Source organism: Nicotiana sylvestris, chromosome 10 (assembly GCF_000393655.2).
Source record: "Nicotiana sylvestris chromosome 10, ASM39365v2, whole genome shotgun sequence".
Classification (NCBI taxonomy): domain Eukaryota; kingdom Viridiplantae; phylum Streptophyta; class Magnoliopsida; order Solanales; family Solanaceae; genus Nicotiana; species Nicotiana sylvestris.
In genome coordinates this window covers 125,461,697-125,482,541 of record NC_091066.1, presented here as the reverse complement: position 1 = coordinate 125,482,541, position 20,845 = coordinate 125,461,697, and the positions used below count along the sequence as shown (strand labels likewise).

The 20,845-nt window shown below is 37.0% G+C and overlaps 1 protein-coding gene across 1 annotated transcript; it reads right to left on the bottom strand.

Moving 5' to 3' along the window:
• Positions 1–10,432: 10,432 nt before the first annotated feature.
• LOC104239551 (pantothenate kinase 1) lies at positions 10,433–20,466 on the bottom strand. Its single transcript, XM_009794207.2, has 10 exons — positions 20,182–20,466; positions 18,772–18,981; positions 18,023–18,069; positions 15,610–15,726; positions 14,810–14,929; positions 13,778–13,872; positions 13,598–13,691; positions 12,191–12,322; positions 11,137–11,249; positions 10,433–10,855 (listed from the first exon to the last, which is right to left on the bottom strand). The coding sequence occupies exons 1-10, from the start codon at positions 20,285–20,287 to the stop codon at positions 10,597–10,599; spliced, it is 1,293 nt and encodes a 430-aa protein (XP_009792509.1). The 5' UTR covers positions 20,288–20,466; the 3' UTR covers positions 10,433–10,596.
• Positions 20,467–20,845: the final 379 nt, after the last annotated feature.

The window sequence follows — 20,845 nt, the reverse complement described above, 5'->3', positions numbered from 1 at the left end:
CACCGGAAAGAGCAGGTGGCAGGTTTGTTTGCACGGAATCCCGTCTCATGAAGGAAAGCACCTCATCTCGTTGATATGATTACCCAAGCATGATGAATCATGACGTCCCGGAGTAGAGGAAAAAGAGAGAAATCTTGAAATCTTCCCCAGCAAGTCCACCTTCGGACAAATCCCCACAGAGTCTCCCCCTGTACAAAACCCCACAAAGTCTCTCTTTTTGTACAATCTCCCACAAAGTATCCCCAGCAAAAAAAAAAAAAAAATCCCTGTTGGAATTTCATCAGCACATCCCCAGCGAGTTCTTTTGTAAATATTCCCCAACAAGCTTACCCCAACAAACCCTGGGAAACCCGTTTTGAAACCAAAACCCAGCATACCCCATTGTACAGAATCCGCACAAAGAATCCACTTTGTAAATATTTCCCCCACATAGCTTCCTCTTGTACAAGTTCCCACAGAATACCTCCAATAAAATCCCCGTTGAGAACCTTCAATCAAAACGGGACAAAAAGAAAAAAGGGCCTTACGAGGCAAATCATCACAGAATCCGGAAATACAAGCCTGAGCAGTCTAAAGGTTTCGCCATTCAATTCGAATCAATGGCGGGACTTCGCAACAGAAGTAAAAACGCAACGAAGCAATTGGGAACGATCAAGGTCACCAAACCGACCGTCATTTTCAAACTAACAATTATTCTTTGTCTGAGAAATTGAAACAGGTATTAATCCAAGACAACCATGCAAGAAGCAGGTGTCGCCCAAAGAAGAAGGTACACGGGTACAAGAAACATTTTGGCAATAAGGAATTCACTCAAAGGTAAGTTCCCGCAAAACTCCCTTATATCTTCTATTAAAACAAGAAAACTCAAAAAATAGATCGTGTAGTATTCTCGAGCTTTATCCCCAGCCAATCAGCATTAGGGTTTTAAACCCTAAACTGAATTTCCCTTTTTAGTCAGCATTAGGGTTTTAAACCCTAAACTGAACTTTTTCCTTTCAGCCAGCATTAGAGTTTTAAACTCTAAACTGAGCTTTTTCATGCAATCAGCATTAGGGTTTTAAACCCTAAACTGAATTTTCCTTTCAGCCAGCATTAGAGTTTTAAACTCTAAACTGAGCTTTTTCATGCAATCAGCATTAGGGTTTTAAACCCTAAACTGAATTTTTCCTTTAGTCAGCATTAGGGTTTTAAACCCTAAACTGGACTTTTCCCTTTCAGCCAGCATTAGAGTTTTAAACTCTGAACTGAGCTTTTCCATGCAGTCAGCATTAGGGTTTTAAACCCTAAACTGAATTTTTCCTTTAGTCAGCATTAGGGTTTTAAACCCTAAACTGAACTTTTTCCTTTCAGCCAGCATTAGAGTTTTAAACTCTGAACTGAGCTTTTCCATGCAGTCAGCATTAGGGTTTTAAACCCTAAACTGAATTTTTCCTTTAGTCAGCATTAGGGTTTTAAACCCTAAACTGAATTTTCCTTTCAGCCAGCATTAAAGTTTTAAACTCTAAACTGAGCTTTTTTATGCAATCAGCATTAGGGTTTTAAACCCTAAACTGAACTTTTTCCTTTCAGCCAGCATTAGAGTTTTAAACTCTAAACTGAGCTTTCTCATGCAATCAGCATTAGGGTTTTAAACCTTAAACTGAATTCTTCCTTTGTTCGGCGTCAGGGTTTTAAACCCCAAACCGAACCTCTCCCCAGCTAGCCGGTGTCAGGGCTCCGGCCCTGAACTGAGCATGCATATCCTCTCTCATCAATTTTATGAACTTCCTGGTGAATAATTAACGAAATTTTCCTAGTGAAATTGGGGCAGAAATTTCGTTCGTTTGTTTGTTTTTTCCCGCAGGTCTAACCTCAATCCACACGGATCGAAATGACCCACGAGATGAGTCTCAACTCAAAATCAAAGAAGAAAAAGAGGTGTCCCAAGATTCGGATTAAATGGAAGGCGGATTGACTCCAGCATTTAATTAAGGTCCTTAACCCTGCCGGTCGCGCTTCACTCAGTATCCCAGAGATTAAACAGGTCACCACAACTCGCAAGCATCAAGATTCAGATCGGAGTCTACAAGCAGAATCAGCTAAGACCCAAGATCAAGTCGTAAAAGAATCATAGATAGGAATCTTGTAACTAGCAGTTGACATACACATAAGTAGTTAGCTCAGTTTCCAATTTCCATTTGGTTGTAATAAGGCGGTCAGTAACGTAGCAGTGGCAACAGCAGCAGCAGTAGCAGCAAGCATTGCAATCCCATGGTAGTCCCAGCTACCAAAACCTCCCGAACTACATTGACCTGATTCCTGTTTAGCCCAGGATATGTAGGAAATCTTTGAAGCAAGATTCGGTCAGATCTTTCAAAAATGCTTCATACGGAGTGTTCTATAGGCAAAAATCGCTCATACACGCTCACTTTATCTTTGCACGAAAACCCTTCGGGTTTCCGAACAAAGAGGGGCAGCTGTGAGCACGTGATTTTTGTTTTCGCACGACAATCGCTCCAAAAAGAAATAAAAAAAATATAATTGGCCCTGCTGTACAATTTCGGATTTCTGTGCGGCACCTTGTTGATTTATTTGTGACTTTGGCCCATTTTTATTTATTTACTTTATTAAAATGAAATTCAAAAAATATATGTGTCCTGCATAATTCAAACCGTAATCCGGTCGTTAAATAGAAAATCATGAATAGGCATTTTCGTCCGTTGATTTTATTTGGTTTGACTTTACCTGTTTTGAAATATTTTAGTGTGTGTGCAAATAATTGTATTGAGTGTGTATTTAATTTTAATTTGATTTTTTGGCTTAGTTTTGTTTTTTAAAATAAATAAGAAAAAGGAAATAAATAAAAAAAATATAATAAAAAAAAATAAAAAAAAGACCCCTTCCCTTCCGGACTTGGGCCAATTTTAACAAAATTGGCCCAAACAAACTCAGCCCAAACCCAGGCCTGCCCGGTCCAACACCAGTGGATGCCCAGGGTGTCTAAACGACACCGTTTTAATCCAGTGTGGTCTGGGCCGTTGATCTCAGATTGATCAACGGCCAAGATCATTTCCCCACAACCCACTGAGGAACCCGACCCGTTTCCACCCGGACCAACCCAAACCCCTTACCCTCGAAACGACACCGTTCCACTTAAGCCATCAGATCCAGACCGTAGATCTAAATTGATCTAACGGTCGAGATCCGCCTACTCATTCCATATATAAGCCCTTAACATACCCTACCCCCCTATCCAATACCCCGACCTCCGTCTTCAACCTCATCCCCCATCAAACCCTAGAGCCGCCCCTGTATCCTTCACCATGGAAGCCGGCGGCATGAACGCCGGTGACCCTCCCCTTAACACCCTAGAACGCCCTTGCCATCCTGAACCCAAATCTATCAACCATGTAGTTCGAATCCCTCCCCACCTTCTCGAATCTTCATTTGAAGATTCGAGTCAAAACTCGATCTATTCAGTTTAACCCCAGTTTCATACCAGACACTCCCCAGACCCCCCTCGTGACCAAACCATACTTGGTTTGGTCCGAATCTGATCAGGGAAGCATGAATCCCAGATCTGAGTTTTGGAATTTGTTGGTTCTTCGTCACTGGTCCATATCCGTTCGAACCGAAGAGGTTAAGGTCTAATGGACTTTAATCAAAGTGTTTCTCATTTGAGAAACACTTCGATTAAAGTCCGTTCGGCCTTAAGAAAGGTCTGTCCGAGTCCGGTTTGAGGTTTTGATTTTTCAAGGTTTAAGGTGAGTTCTTTCTTTTCTTATTTGTGTTGGTTCATCTGATTGTGGTAAAGGTCTGTTCATGTTTTGTTTGTGTCCTTGACTTTTAGCAACTGTGCCTTGACCACTTTGCTTGAACCTCTGCTGTTTGATTGAGTCTTTCCATTTGTTTTGATAATGTGTATGTAAGTGTTGGGCAACTAGCTGATTTTCAAATTTGGACTGACTAATTGATTCCTCGGGTACCACTTTGCTTAGTCAGTGTAATTCAAATCATGTGTCGATACTGTTAAATGTCTGATTTTTGGTTACGATTGTATGTGTTATAACTAGTATAGTCGAGTCGACATATGTCGTCAATTAGTTTCAGTTGTCCGAACGATAACAAATCAATGTACTTTTGATAAGCATGGCTTGAATCACTTAGGAACTGAGTTTAGTGCTTATAATTAGTAATTTGAATCAGAAGTGTAAAAGAGCAATGTTCTGTTTAGTCACAGTTCTGAAATTGGAGAGCATGTGCACTTATGCACAACATGTGCATTTTGTGCACAGCCTGTGCCCTGCCTAAATGTTTTTGAATTAAATAGTTTGACAGCATGTGCTGTCAGACTACATTCTGCTGCCCATTACCTTACTTTAGTTCAAAAATATTAAACCTTGCCTAAAAGTAAGTCTGCCAGGGAATATCATGGGCTGGTGTTCTTATTTAAATAGTAAGTGGAATCTGAAAATAAGGGAGCACATGGGAGGATGTTCTGATTGATGATGGGAGGCTGATATAAAAGGGGGGATTGGGATAAGAGAATGGGGAGACAGACAGACAAAAAAGGGAGGAGAGGAAAAGGATACCATCTGATAATAGAGGTCAGAGAGAGCATAGATAGAGGAGAGTTGAAGTTCTGGAGATACAGACAGAGTTAGAGACAGGATTGAGAGATAGAAATACATACACACACACACAAAAAGATAGACATTGAACCTTAAGAGCTGAATAGGAAAAACACAAACAGAGATAGAGAGAGGTTAAGGGATAGAAGCTATACAACCAACAATCAGAACCTTCTTCCTCCTATTGTTATTGGGTTTTCAGTTGTTTCAATTTGTTCAAGCCAATTCTGATCCTTTGAAATCTCAGTTGTGTCTATTAGTTGAGTGCTTTCATTGGTTTACTACTATCTGGAGTTCTGATTCTACTCCACTGGGTGTTGCTGTTATTTGGCTATTGCTTTCTATTGGCTATAGTTGCATCTCTGCACTCGAGCTGGGTTCTTGCTGTATTGCTTTGTCTGCTGCTATTTCTGCCCTGCTGCTACTGATAGTGCTGTGATTGCTGCTGCATTTTGTTGTCATTATATTCTGCTGACTCCCCCTTTCCTTCAATTGTCAAATATTTCCAGGTACACAACCTCTGAAACTTTGTATTGTTGAAAGTTTGAAGTTGAAGCAGAAATAAAGAAAAGAACAGCTGTTCATGTTATAACATTGGTGTTAAAAATAGGTCGAATGTTAGTGGGATTGTATTTTACTGCAAACTGCAAACACTCTGTATAAAACTAGCATACATTCTGCTGAGATGGACTGTTAGATAGCACTGTTCAATAGCAATAACAATATGATAGACAGCATGTTTGATTTGGGATACGTTCAGTTCAGTATAATACTGTTTGGTTTAGTTACGACTGTATAACATAGAGTCATGGCAAACACTTGTATGTATTTTTGCCTAGACCACTGAATTGACAAAACTGCGATACTGGGGTCCGGGATAAATGTATCCCCAAACAAACTCCCATACAGTCACACTAAGAGTATGGCTATGAATGCCAGTTCTCTTGTCAGTTCATTCGTTCCAATACAGGTTCGATACTGGGTTTCGTTACAGATTTTTATTTCGAAATGATGTAATGATTGTTGAGAAAAACTAATAGCCATTTTGAGTTCAATTAGTAGTAATTTTCCTAATAAACAGCCGATTTCGTTTATCAATTTCAAATAGGTTGAAGTGTTAAAAATAGAACTTGGAGGTCGTTAAACATAACTTAATATATGTTGTTAGTTTGTTTGCAATCTCACTTAGCGAATTAATAAACATATTCACTCGATGAAGACAAAGCATGCGGTAACCCTCACCTCATGAACAATCAATCAGGTAATCAAACAAGTTTAGTTTCGGCAAACATAATAAGGATTCAGTCCGTATTTGTCCAAACCCGCAAAATTCGGCATCATCTTTCCCTTTAAAGATAAATGTAGTAGAAATGTAGTCATTTGTAGGGTACCCTTCTAAAATAATGAGACGAGCCTCGCCGAATAAAAATGCAAACTGCGGGGCCCTCAATAATTGATCATGATAAATACTTAGAATTTGGGAGGGACTGTTTAGAGAATTCCACTGCCTTCCCCAAATAACAACGCGTTTAGATTCTTTAGGCGCGACTTTAAACTAAATTATATTCTTAAATTCAGGGTGCACATTGATGTGACCCAAATCCAAATCTCAACGAAGTCAAAATGTGTCGACGATCACGGGCACATTGATTGTGACGTGGTTCAAGATGCATTTTCACGACGTTGCAATTCTACAAAATAAATAATAATAATAAAAGCGGTTTAAACTTAATAAAAGCACATAAGTCATAACATGTTATTTAAATCAGATATTTAGCCATTATAACAATTTAAGCGACCGTGCTAGAACCACGGGATTCGAGGGTGCCTAACACCTTCCCTCGGGTCAACAGAATTCCTTACTTAGAATTTCTGGTTCGCAGACTTCATTTGGAAAAGTCGAAAATTTCCTCGATTTGGGATTCAAGATAAACCGGTGACTTGGGACACCAAAAGCCAAACCTTTCCCAAGTGGCGACTCTGAATTAAATAAATAATCCCATTTCGAATATTGTCACTTAAATTGGAAAAACTCCACCCGCGCATCTTACCCCTCGGGGCGGGGCGCGCAAAAAGGAGGTGTGACAGGGTTGAGCAATTACGGAAGAAAATTAACAAAATCAATTAAGGATAAGCAATTACGAAAAGGATAGCATAGCAATAAAAGAAGTAACAACTTCAGTTAAGGCACATAAGAGTTTAATCGGTAATAAGAGCAAAATATGGAACAATTATTTCCAATTATGACACGTAAGGTGAATTTAACATAACAAAACAACTTTATATCTAATGAACATAAGAACATAAGAGTCCTAAACGTTCAAATTTTCACAAATAAGCCCGAGGACGTACTCGTCACCTCGCGTACACGACTTCACATGACACAATTAGCACCAAAGACTCAAATCTTAAGGGGTAGCTCCCCCACACAAAGTTAGGTAAGATAGTTACCTCAACGAAGCTAGACTGCTACTCTAAAATGAACTTCTCGAGTGAAATAACTTCCAGACGGCTCAAATCTAGTCAAAATAACTTCAAAGTATAAATAAAACTCAAAAGAAACTATTCCGGATAATAATGCTTCAATCTTTATCAAAAACAAAAAATCAACCCAAAAGTTGACCACCGGGCCCGCACTTCGGAATCCGACAAAATTCACAAAATCTGAATACACATTCAATTACGAGTCCAACCATACTAATTTCATCTAATTCTGACTCCGAATCAATGTTCAAAACCCAATTGTTCTCTTTAGAAAAGTTTTCGTTAAAAACCCCCAATTCTCCAATCAAAATATGGATTAATTCAAAAATGAACTTCTGTAATCATATTAAAATACAAAAATTATCCATGAAAAGACGAGAAGAATGTCGTGAAATCACCTCAATCGGAGTTCTAGAACTCAAGATATGCTCAAAATACCAAAATAACACGGTCTGATTTTTTTATACTAAGAGATTTTCGCTTTTGCAACAAAACATCCGCACTTGTGTGTTTCCAGCTATAATTTTGCGGACTATTTTCCGCACCTGCGGGGTCGCAAATGTGGACCCAACTTCCGCATCTGCGAAGCACCAGCACCAGCTCTCTTCTCCGACACTTAAATGAGCATAACTTCCTCATACGATGTCCAAATTCGACGATTCTTTTTGTTATGACTCCGTAATTATGATACGGATCTAATGCTTCAATCAAAACTGAAATTGGAGCTCATTTGATTAATGTGGTACCATTTATGCTTGAAGAAATGAAGTTGAAACATCAAAATCGAGCGCAACACACACTCCAAACCTATTCGAAACTCACCCGAGCCTCTCGGGACCACGTCTAAATATACCAATAAGTCCCAAAACATAACGAGGACCTGCCCGAGGCCTCAAATCTCATCAAACAACATCAAAACTACGAATTGCACCATAAATTTTGCATGCAAGTCTCATATGACATAATTGAGCTAATCCAACTCTCAAAATCGTAATACGAGTCCCATATCAACAAAGTCAACTCTCGGTCAAGCCTCTTAACCTTCCAAAACTTCAACTTTTTCAATTTTTGTCAAAATGCTTCAAATTATCCTACGGCCCTCCAAATCCAAATCTGGATGCACGCCTAAGCCCAAAATCACCATACAAAGCTATTGGAATCATCAAAATGTCATTTTAAAGTCGTCTACACAAAAGTCAAACTCCAATCAACTCTTATCGTTTAAGCTTCTAAAACCAGAATCCTTCTTCCAAATTGACCCTGAATCATCCGAAATTTGAACTCGACCACACACGCTAGTCATAATACATAATACGAAGCTGTTCGAGACCTTAAACCACCGAATAGAACGCTAATTCTCAAAACGACCGGTCGGGTCGTTACACTTGGTAAATTGATTGCCAAGGTAAATTTACTTGCGTAGAGTCATTATCTCATATTCTATTGAGTTGTTGGTAACATAATGGTTTTAAATAAAAGAATTATTAACATGCCTTATTCTATGTACCTCTTAATATAGAACTCGTTATCTCTTGGTGATTAATTATTTTAAATGATTATCACATTTTTACTTTAATTGGGTTCTCAAATTATACTGATCACCTTATTTGATGTTTACTTTATTTAAAATTGTTATCACATTTTACTTTTAACAAATTCTATATTTAATTTGTTAATTTAACTTATATTTTACTTTGTTTAAACATGATATTTTTACTTTATTTTATTAATCTCTAAACTAAACTCATCTGATACTCTATTTTATATAACTTGTACTTTATTTTACTTTATTTGATTTCTAAAATAAACTTATTATCTCATTTGACGCCTTACTTTATTTAGGATTGTTACTATGCTTTATTGTATTTAAATGCATCTCTCGATCATCTTAATTAATATTTGACATGAATACAATGTACATGGTAGCACATGGGGCTTTGCCGTGTGAAGGTGATTGTTATTGTGGGCACGGATGTCAGACGTGTAAGATTTAAAAATTGTTGCTTGTGATTTGTGGTTACGAGGTGTGGTGCCTCGGGATAATTCTTGTTGTAATTACATGCGTTAGGAACGTTTGATTAATTGAGTTGTCATTTGTTTCCATTATTTGGGTTCATTCATATCTCACCTGTGTTCTGATTATGTTGTTGCTTTATTACCCGCCTACTTCTTGCAGCCATTTGTACCCCTATTATTTTCATTGTTGGTTGCAAATCAATAATCTTTCCGCTGTTAGTCTTCCATTGATGATCTTTCTATTGTTAGCATTATGATATATCCTGCACAGGTTTCTATGTCTAGTAGGTGTCTTGACCTAGCCTCGTCACTACTCTATCGAGTTTAGGCTTAATACTTACTGGTAACGCTGTAGTGTACTCATACTACGTTTCTGCACATTTTTGTGCAGACCCAGGAACTTCTGATCGTGTTGTTGGGAGTTGTCTACGCGGCGGGGAGACTTCAAGGTAAACCTGCTTGACGTTCGCAGGCCTTGGAGTCACCTTCGGATATTATTTTTACTGCTATTTATCTTCAATTCAGGACAATATTGTATTTAGAAATTCTAGTGTATATTAGTAGAGCTTATGACTCCATACTATCCGTTTTGAGAAATGTATAACTATTGGTCGTTTGCAGCTATGTATGTTATTTACTGGTTTATGTTTAAGTATTAAATAGTTCAATTCTGTTATTAACTCAGCATGTGTTGGGCTTACCTAGTCTTAGGGATTAAGTGTCACCACGACATCCTAATGTGGGAATTTGGGATCGTGACAGATGGTCAACCTTAGAATTTAGATTTCCTAGGGAATATTTTATGAATATTCCATTTTGTTGTACTATCTAGAATTTTGTGGCCCATGTACTCCTATAAATAGGAAAATATGTAAATTAGAAAAGGATATTTTGACCTTTTGTCAAAGATTTCACCAACATTCTCTTTACGAGATTCTCATTTTATCTTGACTTTACAATTTTCTTCTATTATTCCCTTCTCCCGATCCTTGGGGAACTCATATTTGTCGGGTTATCTTTGTCTCATCTACTGTTTGAAAGCTATTTATTGTCATTTATTGTTTTCCTTTATATTTTCAAGTCATTATTGCTCAACTATTCTTCCAAGTTGTGATCTTCAAAGCTATTCATTAAATATTCATTGTAGAATACTAGATCTATCATTGAACATTAATAATTAGTGATTATTAACCCTATTTTTCAACAAATCTAATGGTATAAAATCAAGATCTATTTTTTGGGTCATACACTAAGATGAAAAGGGTTGAAACAAAAGCTGCTAAACTAGTGTACATAACATTTCTCATTTTTCCACGACTCGGTTAGAAAACGAAGGGATATCAAATTTCATTCCCTTGTTGAAGCACAAATACATATATGCACATATACAAACCTGAAATTTGTTCTAGCCCTTTGACCTAGATCAGGACAAGAAACAACAACTTCTTTTGACATTTTTTTTCTTTGGTACATTAGATGTTTTAGGTCAACACCTTTTGACCTCATCATAAATTTTAAATGAGCTACTAACTCGCAATCTACAATCTAGGGCACCACTTTCATTTTCGTGCACGCGCGTAGAGTTATGAATCCTATCTACTATGCAACTTGAACTCTTAGGAGTTTGCTCAACTAACTGAAGGGGCATCAAATCAGCATTTCCATCTTTATAATTCATGAAAGCTCCTAGAGCTCCAAGAAACCCCTCATGCCGCAAGAACATTGCTTTTGCCTCACCCTTCGACCTGCACATTGAGCAAATTTATTAACTTCAATTGAGGAGAGAGTATAATAATTGCGACGATAAACCACTTTTTAGCAGCAACCAGCAAGCATTATTTATCTATTATGTTAAAAGAGTATGCTAACCGATGAATGTATACCAGAAAGCACACACCAATTCATCACTAAGAAACTGATGTTATTCAAAAGAAAAAAAAATATGGGAGCTTTATTTTCTTAGAGTTGGTAACTTGGTAGAAGAGAAAATACCAATTTTCTGGGTATAAGTGGATATAGCAATTACCAGAAATCAACTGCAACAGAAATTGTGTCCATTGTATAAGCATGGTCACGGATGAAGAAACCTCCCAAAATAATGCGCTTGAGCCCAAAACGAAGAGCATTCAAGTATGCAATCTAGGAAAGCAAAACCAATTGAAGAATAAAGTCAGCAACGATAAGAAAATGATTTTTTTACAATTTAACAACTACATTATAGGAAGGAGAGGCCATATATTTCTTCCTTTTCATGAGTGCTGATTACTAACTCCGACTTCTCAACTAATTCAGGTGTTCAAGTTTGCCACTCTAATTCAGCAAAGCATCACTTTAAAGCAAGATAACTAACAGAATAAACCTTAGACCAACTCGGTGCCACTCATATAAAATTAAAAAACTCATATAATGAAGACCACTATAGCGAAATGTTTTCATGACAGAAGAGTGCATCCACTTAAATAAAAGAAATTCTTATAATGAAGACCACTATACTGAAATGTTTTCATGACAGAAGAGAGCATCTTAAAATTAAAATAGGAAGTACAACTTCATTGAGCAGAGTAGCAGATGCATGTCTGTAACACCACCTAAGAGTTTCTAGCAAGGAAAAGAATAATGACAAGCACAGAAGTCATATCAGATATTAGTATCTTCCAATATTTAATGCCATTTGACAACTTATGACATGTAATGATAAAATGTTGTGCAATACAAGATATCCAATAAGTAATGGATGGACTATCTATCTGCTCTTCTCCTATGTTTTATTTCAATTCTTTATTTGAATCCTTATGGGAGAGGAGAATGGTAAGCAACACATATCGAATGGGAACAGTACAAAACTACAGTCTGGTGCTCCTCTGAATTAGAAATATTCCCAAAGGAATAGATCATGAAGGACAGGTATTTCCATTTGATTGGAGATACCAGTATTATTCTTAATACAGAGAAATGGATATATATATATAGATAGATAGAGAGAGAGAGAGAGAGAGATTGGTCTTTTCAGTCAGGAAACAACTACATTGTGATGTATCTATAGATGCAGCTGAGAGAAACTTCATGACCCACATAATTACCTGTCCGATGTTATTTGAGATCATTCTTAAAAGGGACCGGGCGATGTCTTCTGGTTTGTAGTCTTCGAGCTCTCTATTTTCTGAGACCGGCTTACCGAAGCTAGAGGCAATGGCTGTTGATGCAAGGCCGATCTGTCATGTATCATTAAATTCTTAATCACCCTGAATATTATGAAGCTTCTGGTATTTGAATAGAGCATTTAGAACAACTGAACATATGGGAACTAAATTTACAAAATTCATCAACTCCTCTTATGATAGATTTCAATTACTTGGCCAACATCCAACAGCAGAAACGTCGCTACAATAAGGAACTGTTCGTTGTAAAATTAAGGAGTTCATCTATAACAACTAACAACTGAAATGACTTGCTAATGAAAAGGGTGTGAATGGCCTCAAAGTATTACAGAGGATAAAATTAAGATATTTCGTACAGTAGAGCGGTAGTTTAGACCCTTTTCCTTAATGGCTTTTCTCCAAATTCCCACCTTGTAATGGGTAGGCGCATATATATCAAGCAATACCAGAGAAATACTCTCGAATTGGGTCCGGCATTGGTCCAAAGCGAACATCAAGGCTGGAAACTTTTCTTTTTCTGTGTTCTAGTATCGACAGGGAAACTAAAAAGAACATTTTGAGAAGTGGGAACGAAAATGTGACTCCACCCATACTTTGAGGACGAAATAAGCATTTCAGAAGCCCACAGCTCGAACTCGTGACCTATAGCTCACAAGGAGACAACTTTACCGTTGCTCCAAGGCTACCCTTTATTAGCAAGAAAATACAAGACAAAAGAATGCACTCCGGAGGATGAAATTTGTCAATTGGAAAAAAAAGTATACACAGAATAACACAAGAAGACCATGAATTTGAAAGCTGTAACAAACTAGCCTTAAATATTCACCTGCATAAAGGTCTAATTGTGGCAGAGCATATGTGGAAAGAAACAGAAAGTAGATTGGAGGAAGGTGAACAAAAGGAGACGCAGAACGAAGAGGAAAGGAGGCTAGAGGGGGAGGTCGACTGGACTTATCTTTTCTTTGTTGTTCACACTTCAAGCCATGACATGGCACAAGCAGAGTTCACTCTTACTAGTGTCATCCGCTTTTCTTGTATGATCAAAAACGAATTTATTTTCACCTAACTTGATATAATAAGAGAACCTTTATAGACAAAACATAGTGGATTGTGCCTGATGCGATGGACACAAATTGTAAGTTGGGACAAAAATTGCTCAACCTGGATTGAAGTTTGGGGACCATCTCCTTATTCTACTCCACATATTCCTCCCATTACTCATCTAGACTCTTCTATATCCAAGATGTGACATATTAGACCTTTGAATAGTTTAAACTGCAACTTATCCAAATGAAAAGAAGGAAATACATTACACAACAAAGTTTATACCTTAGCATAGTCCATTCCCCCATAAATATCTCCAACGAGCATGTCTATCACTCTGTTGTTTCCCTGATGGCTCAATTCCAGCAACTCATCAAAACTGTAATACAAACACATAAGAAAATTCCGCAGAAAGAAACCAATTGACTAATTGAAAATCATATACTTAACAGAAATGAAAATAACCTTTTGCATTTAGTCAAAAGTTTTCCTAGGCCCCAGAAAGTGCCACCACCAACGCTAGTTCCACTAACTCTCTGAAATTTTTCATCTCCATCTACCTAAAAAAGGCTTAAACACAAAATATTGATATAACATAGAGGGAGTCGTCTATGAAGTGCCAAAATGCATAAAATTCATAATTAATTGCACATATCACTGTGGTCTTGATAAAATTAAGATTGAATCTCTTCATTCTATAATGGAGATATATAAAAGAAGTTATGACTTATAAAAGCTTCTTGACTCTTGGCTTCAGTCAGATAAGGTTTCCAGCAACTCACTTCACAAGTGTGTATTACTCATGTAGAAATACTATGAAGTATAAAATCTTCTTACTTCAGGGCCTTATACTACTGTTCTAGTTCTTCTATATCACTCTGCATCTAACAGCCCATCAAAGCTCACCAGCCCTAGATGACTATGAAACCTAAACTATCAGTACTTCTGCAATTCATTTAGTAGCCCAATGCAGAGCCTGCTTAGTGAGTCTTGTCAAGTTCTTGGGCAAGATCATTTATACATGCCTGTGAAATGAATAAGTAGTCTACCAATGTTATCTTGCTGACATCAAAGTTAGTTGGACAATAACATTTCCGAAGGTGGCTATTCACAGATGAAAAAAAGTAAGGTAAATTCCTTATTCCAATGGACCAAATTAACAAAGAAAATAATAACATAGGGTTTTAGATATTAATTTTCTAATTTATAGATTGTCTGCTAACTTTATAGATTGTCTGCTAACTAATATGCAGGAGATTAACTTCTTGTCCTGAATGGTATAACATAAGCAATAAAACGCACCAACTTGGTACTGCATTTGGAAAACAGAGGACCAGTATGAAGCTTATGGAATGTCACCTAAATCATGTGGGAAATAGGATAAGGAGAGCTTTGGTAAACTCAACTTTTTATATTGTCCTTGCAGGTCCTAACCCTGAAGATCAGTGTGAATTAGCATTTATGTCGAATTGAAGGAATCTAATCTGTGAAGCTTACCTTTATCATGCTAACCCCAGACCCAATGTTGACAAGGAGGTAAGGATATAAGTCATTCTGATCAATCTGCACGTATTCCTTTCGTCCTCCAATATATGTATAAGCTTCATGGTTGACAGCCTACTTGCAGAAGAGAAAGAGGAATATGTCAAATGAGCTGTTATGTTATACTGTTTAGGAAAACTTAGAAAAGAGCAGGAAATTGTATGCAATGGAGAAGGTTTCTGTTGCCTCTGAGATCTTAGCCTCACTTGTGAGTGTTGAGTCCTGTAGACGTCTTGGTCTCATGTTCAAGACCCAGTAAAGAGATTCTTTGTCCTTAAAACAAGTAACAAGTACTCTATTTACCTTAAACTGTCGAAATGAACCATACCAAGCAAGAATGTATTTCATATGCTACTTGTACTCAATTCAGCTATATATTGGACAGAGGAGAGAAAAGAGAAACCACTATTTCCATGGGAAATGTGCCTTCATCAATCTATTAGCAGCCTTGAGGGTGCAGCATTCCATCAAGAAGCAGCAGAGAATCATAATAAATTAATATACACCAAGTAAATTTGGCTATACACACACAATCAAATCCCCAAGCAAGAAATTAACATAGAGAAAGTACATACGTGTTCCTGGAACCAGAAATACTGTCCAGGACTAATTCAGAGTAAGTAGATAAACAAAGCTGAAGATTGGCAGAAGAGAAAAATACGAACTATTTTTAGAAAGGAATTCATGTGCCCAGACTTAAATATCTGAAGAAAAAAGTACTAACCAAATACAGATTTCTGCTACAAAAAACCCACCTTAAGCAAAAAATTTGCTCCAGCAACAAGAGACTCCATTTCCTCTACCTTGTCCAGAGTTATGCCAAGTTTTTCTTTGAATAGATCGGCAAACTTGAAAGCTCCACCACCTGTTGCCTGTTCAAGAATAAAACTCATCAAAAGGTTACACGGTGTTTTCAACTTTAGCATTTCACCATATAAATATACTATAAATATTGTGAGAAAAAAATTCTACTACAGCACTGGTATGACCATGGGTGTCATGACCCCTAAAAGAGATAATGTGTTTAATGTGTTTAATGTGACCATGGGTAGAGGGACATCTACCAGTCCTGATTAATGTGTTTTCAGAAACTTGTAATACATGCAAGGGTTTCAGTGCAATATTTTAACCCTCCACCTCCAACCCCGAGGTTGCAGGTTCGAATCACCAAGGGAGCTAAAGGAGGAGCTCCTGCGGAGTACATTTTTATTTATCTATTTTAGGTCTACATCAAGCCCCTCACATGTGGCCTCTTCTTTTTTTGTTAGTCAAGCACGTGCATTATCTTGTTTATTGGTGGTGAGACTCAAATTGAAGAACTCTACTTGCTCTAACACCATATTGATAGATGTAAACCACCTTATGTACATGTTTATGTTATATTAGAGAGGGAGCTTATTTATTAATTTGTTTACTTATTTATTAATTTGTTCGAGATCTTCTAGATGGAGAAATGAATTTCGACAACTGGCAGTATGAGTGCCACAATTATCAAAGCAATAAATCTTGTGTGGATAGTGAAATGGAAAGCTATAAAATGGCAGAAATTTAGAGAAAGAGGAAGGTTGTACATAATTGCTCGTGCTTTATGTTCCAATGTGTCACAGCTTTTCTGGGGCCAAAAAGGGTCCAAGAGAAGAAATAGGGACAAGATGAAACAAATTTCCTAACTCCGTGATGGGACCATTTGGAGAAAAGACGGAAGGGCTTTTGAAAGAAAAGGAACTAACAGCCTCCAAATTGCAAACATATTGCTTTTCTTTCCCTAGCTCTGGAGTGCATAAAGCCTAAAATGTTTAGCAGAGGACTGGATGTATTTTGAAGGAAGCAATACATTCTCTTTGCTCCTTTTAGCTCAAAATATTCCCTTTACTCTAAGAGTCTACCTTTTTTGGTGCACTGGAGTCTATAAACTCATACAGAAAAAAGAAAAAAAAAAGGTAGAAACAACAGAGAGAGATACAACAACAACAACAACAACAACAACAACAACAACAACGACCCAGTAAAATCTCACAAAGTGGGGTCTGGGAGGGTAGTGTATAAGCAGACCTTAACCCTACCCCGATGGGGCAGAGAGGCTGTTTTCGATAGACCCTCGGCTGAGGAAGACGGAAATAAAACAAGAAGAGACAATTCATCAGCAACGTTAGCAGAAACCATAAAAATAATAATAGAAGCATAAAAACCATAAAATAGATGACATACAATAACAATACCCAGTAATTAAGGCCCGAGGCTATGATAAACAGAAACAACAGAGAGATAGAACAGGAAAATGACTAGTAACTTATTTTTGGTTGAAGGATATAAACAGATTTTATCATTTAACAGTTTAACTCGCAAACTTTAGAGGTTAATGGTGCCATGTAAGAAGATATAATGATAAGAAATTGGACCTTTCTCTAACTCAACCCCAAAAGCTAGCTCATGAGGTGAGGATTGTCCAAGACCATATAAGGAAACAAATGGCCTCCCACGCAGCCGATGTGTGATATTAACACCCCCTGCACGACCAGCTAGAACATGGGCAATATAATATAGGGGCCCAACATCGGATGAAACAAGAATTGGGTGGGCCTAGCTCTTACATGATAATAAAATGGACCTTGGGCCTAACTCAACTCCAAAAGCTAGCTCATGATGTGAGGATTGCCCAAGATAATATAAGGAAACAAATGGCTGGGACACTAACATATTACTTTGCACAATTCTGAAAGTTAACTTCCGCTCTTCGATTCACATTCTTTACTTTCGAGTAAAAGAGTCAAAAGATGTACAGAGGCAGGAGAAAGGAAATGATGGGCAATCAACGGTCTATACGTGAGAACTTTTGTTTTGGGAGTCTTTATAAAAACTTAACTTTCAAGAAGTTTTAACTTGAAAAGTACATTCTAAGAAGAAGATGACTGCAAGGCAATAGCTTCCTCGGTACTTATCATTGAGTATCTTCTCCAGAAAAACCATGGTTTATTTTCTGAACTTCCAAAAGCTCGTTTCATCCCACAATGGGGACAGATATTATTTCTTCCCAATGAGGTTTTAGGCTATAAAAATTCTTCAGAAACCTATGAAGTACTTTAGGAAGGCTCTCCTATAATCACCAAATTGAGCAAAGAAAAAAAAAGGTGGGAAACAGAACCAACATCTTTTGAAATTCTCCTTTACCTTAATCTTGATCTTGTCAACAGCATGAGAATGATGACATTGAGCACCTGTAATCATTGTAATCTATAAGATTTAGGAAGGGTATGGCATAATACAACCTAATAAATAGATGTATAAGAACCTGATAAACTTTAAAGCGAAGTTCTCTTAAACTGGGCATATGATTCCTAAAGTGACCAAGATACCTAAAAACTTAACTGCAACGACATATAAATCATATTTTCTATTATTACTAACTACGGTTAGGATAATGGAAGAAGTACTATTCTGTACACTTCACTTTCAAGTATTCAAATTGTTTTTACCATCCCAAAGTTTAAATTTTGTATTAATGTTTTCTGTGCCACGTTAACTTAGCAATTACTTTAATATTGTTCTTCCACTATCACTATCAAAAAAAAAAATTACTAACTACGGTTAGGATAATGGAAGAAGTACTATTCTGTACACTTCACTTTCAAGAATTCAAATTGTTTTTACCATCCCAAAGTTTAAATTTTGTATTACTGTTTTCTGTGCCACGTTAACTTAGCGATTACTTTAATATTGTTCTTCCACTATCACTATCAAAAAAAAAAAAATTACTTATAGCCAAAGGTGAAACGATAAATTCTCTTCTTCACTTATCAAAAAAATTCTTCTTCATACTCAAGCCCCCTATAAGTTTACATGCATGCCGATTTGTAATTTAAGAAGTCACCCCAAAAAAATAGTTACATCTAGGGTGTAAGCACCACAAGAAAACCTACCGCACTGTTGAAGTTTCTTGGAAGACAAAAAATTTATGCAGTCCTCAATCTTGCTTGTCTCGAACTTCACGAAATGAAGTCCGCCACTAAGAATGTGATGGTTAAGGTCTCCATTGGGAACTTCCTGTCTTTCTTTTGGTAATGTTGGTGCCTCATCATTAGTGCTGCACTTACTGTTGGTTGAAAAGTATACAATTTTGATGAGGGAGCCTGCAAACGGAGAAGGTCCTTTCATTTAGCATTTCTATTTGGTCCTCAAAATATTGGTTGTTAACAGAGACATTCTTAAAGCCAGCAAAATCCTATAAAGATTCTTATTTATCTGACTGTGCACATTGGAGATACTGATCAATTTTTTATCTGATACATATTTCATTGTGTGACCCCTTGGTCTAAGCTTATAATATTAGAGAGAGGAAAGCTTTATATTAGAGAGAGGAAAGCTTTATCTACTTAGTTATGTTTTAACACTAATAAAAGAAGTTGTGAGTTCATCTCATTATGAAATCAGCAACAAGCAATTGAGTCAGTCCCCAGCAGCGTTATACAAATTCATGTACTATGCAGCTGAAATCGTGGAGAAGTTTTGCTGAAGTTTCTGGATGTTCTAATACACCAACCTATCCATCTTATCTGTCTGTGTCCACTAAAACCAAGCTCTTTTTAATGACAAGTGACATCCGGGTCAGCTCGTTTGCACTTCGACAATTCCAAAGGGTTGCCAGCTACCTCCCACCAGCACAGGCACAGGGTAACTCTATACACCAAGGCTTGGGCATATGGGAAGAAATCACCATATTTTTTGTCTTGGGATTCAAACCCCGGTCTCCAAGGAAACTCACTACATTACCATTAGGCCACACCCTTGAGTGTACTAAAACCAAGTAAAGTGTACACCTCCCATTGGCAGAGTTCAATCATGGAAAAGACCATATATATCTTTCTATTTTTCCAGTAAAACCTAGACTTACATAATTTGCAAACCACATGTAAGTTCGTAAATTCAAGTCATCCCCGTGATGATACCTAAGGTTCTTATGAGGTCAAGTGACTTCTAAAACTAGATAACAGTTCAACTTATCAAAATACTAAGCTTGTTTCTTATGAGGTCAAGAATGCAGCATATTCTAGTACTAGCTTGGTTCATTTTGCAACTACTGAAGTAATGACTTTCAGTGGAAAAAAAGAATTGATATTTTCTTCTCCTTTTTATCTTTTTCATTTTTTTCTTAAATTCTGTTGAACCAATTAGAAAGCAGTGCCAACATAACTCTACAAAGCAAACAGAAAAGGCACTAACATTTTCGAATTCCCACACCAAAAAAACATAAAAGTAAAAAATAAAATAATAAATGAACAAAAAAATAAAGATCTCAGAAGAAAAAAGAGCAAATAAACCCAGCAATTTACCTCCAATGTCGATAGCCAAATGAGAAATTTCATCAGCAGATTGCTTAATCAGCTCAGAACTGGAATCAGTATTCTCTAATTTCTCATCAATTAACTTTCTCTCCATATCCGATTGGTAATTCTCCTTCAATTAAGTGTAAAAACAGAATTTTTGTAGATGCAATGATTGAGAAATATGATCGGCCAAAGAATATAGCATATATAACATTCTCTTTTCTTTTGTCAATAAAAGGCTGCTAGTACTTTACAAGTCATAGGGGTTATAATAACCCACCTAATCCATTTGAGGACAGAAGGCGTGAAAAACAAAATTCATGTTGGGTAGTAGTCTCTTTGATTTTGACCAATATAATTAAATTTCTTAACTATTTATTTAGGATAAGAATACTTTAGCATCTCAATTATGGGTGAACACGTAATAGGAATTAGGAGTGATATTATATTATGGGGTGCACAATAGTGGGTGGGATTTAAGCTAATTTTGGAAGGTAATGCCTAATGGGTGTATGGGCCATTGACTGCAACGCCCACAACGGTCAGACAAGGCGGCCGGACTCTATCGTTTTCTTTCACCGAAAAATGAGTCCCATAAAATTTGAATTCACAAAAAAAATTACATTCGAAATAAAGCGCTCCCAAGAATTTAAAGTTCGAACCCAAAATA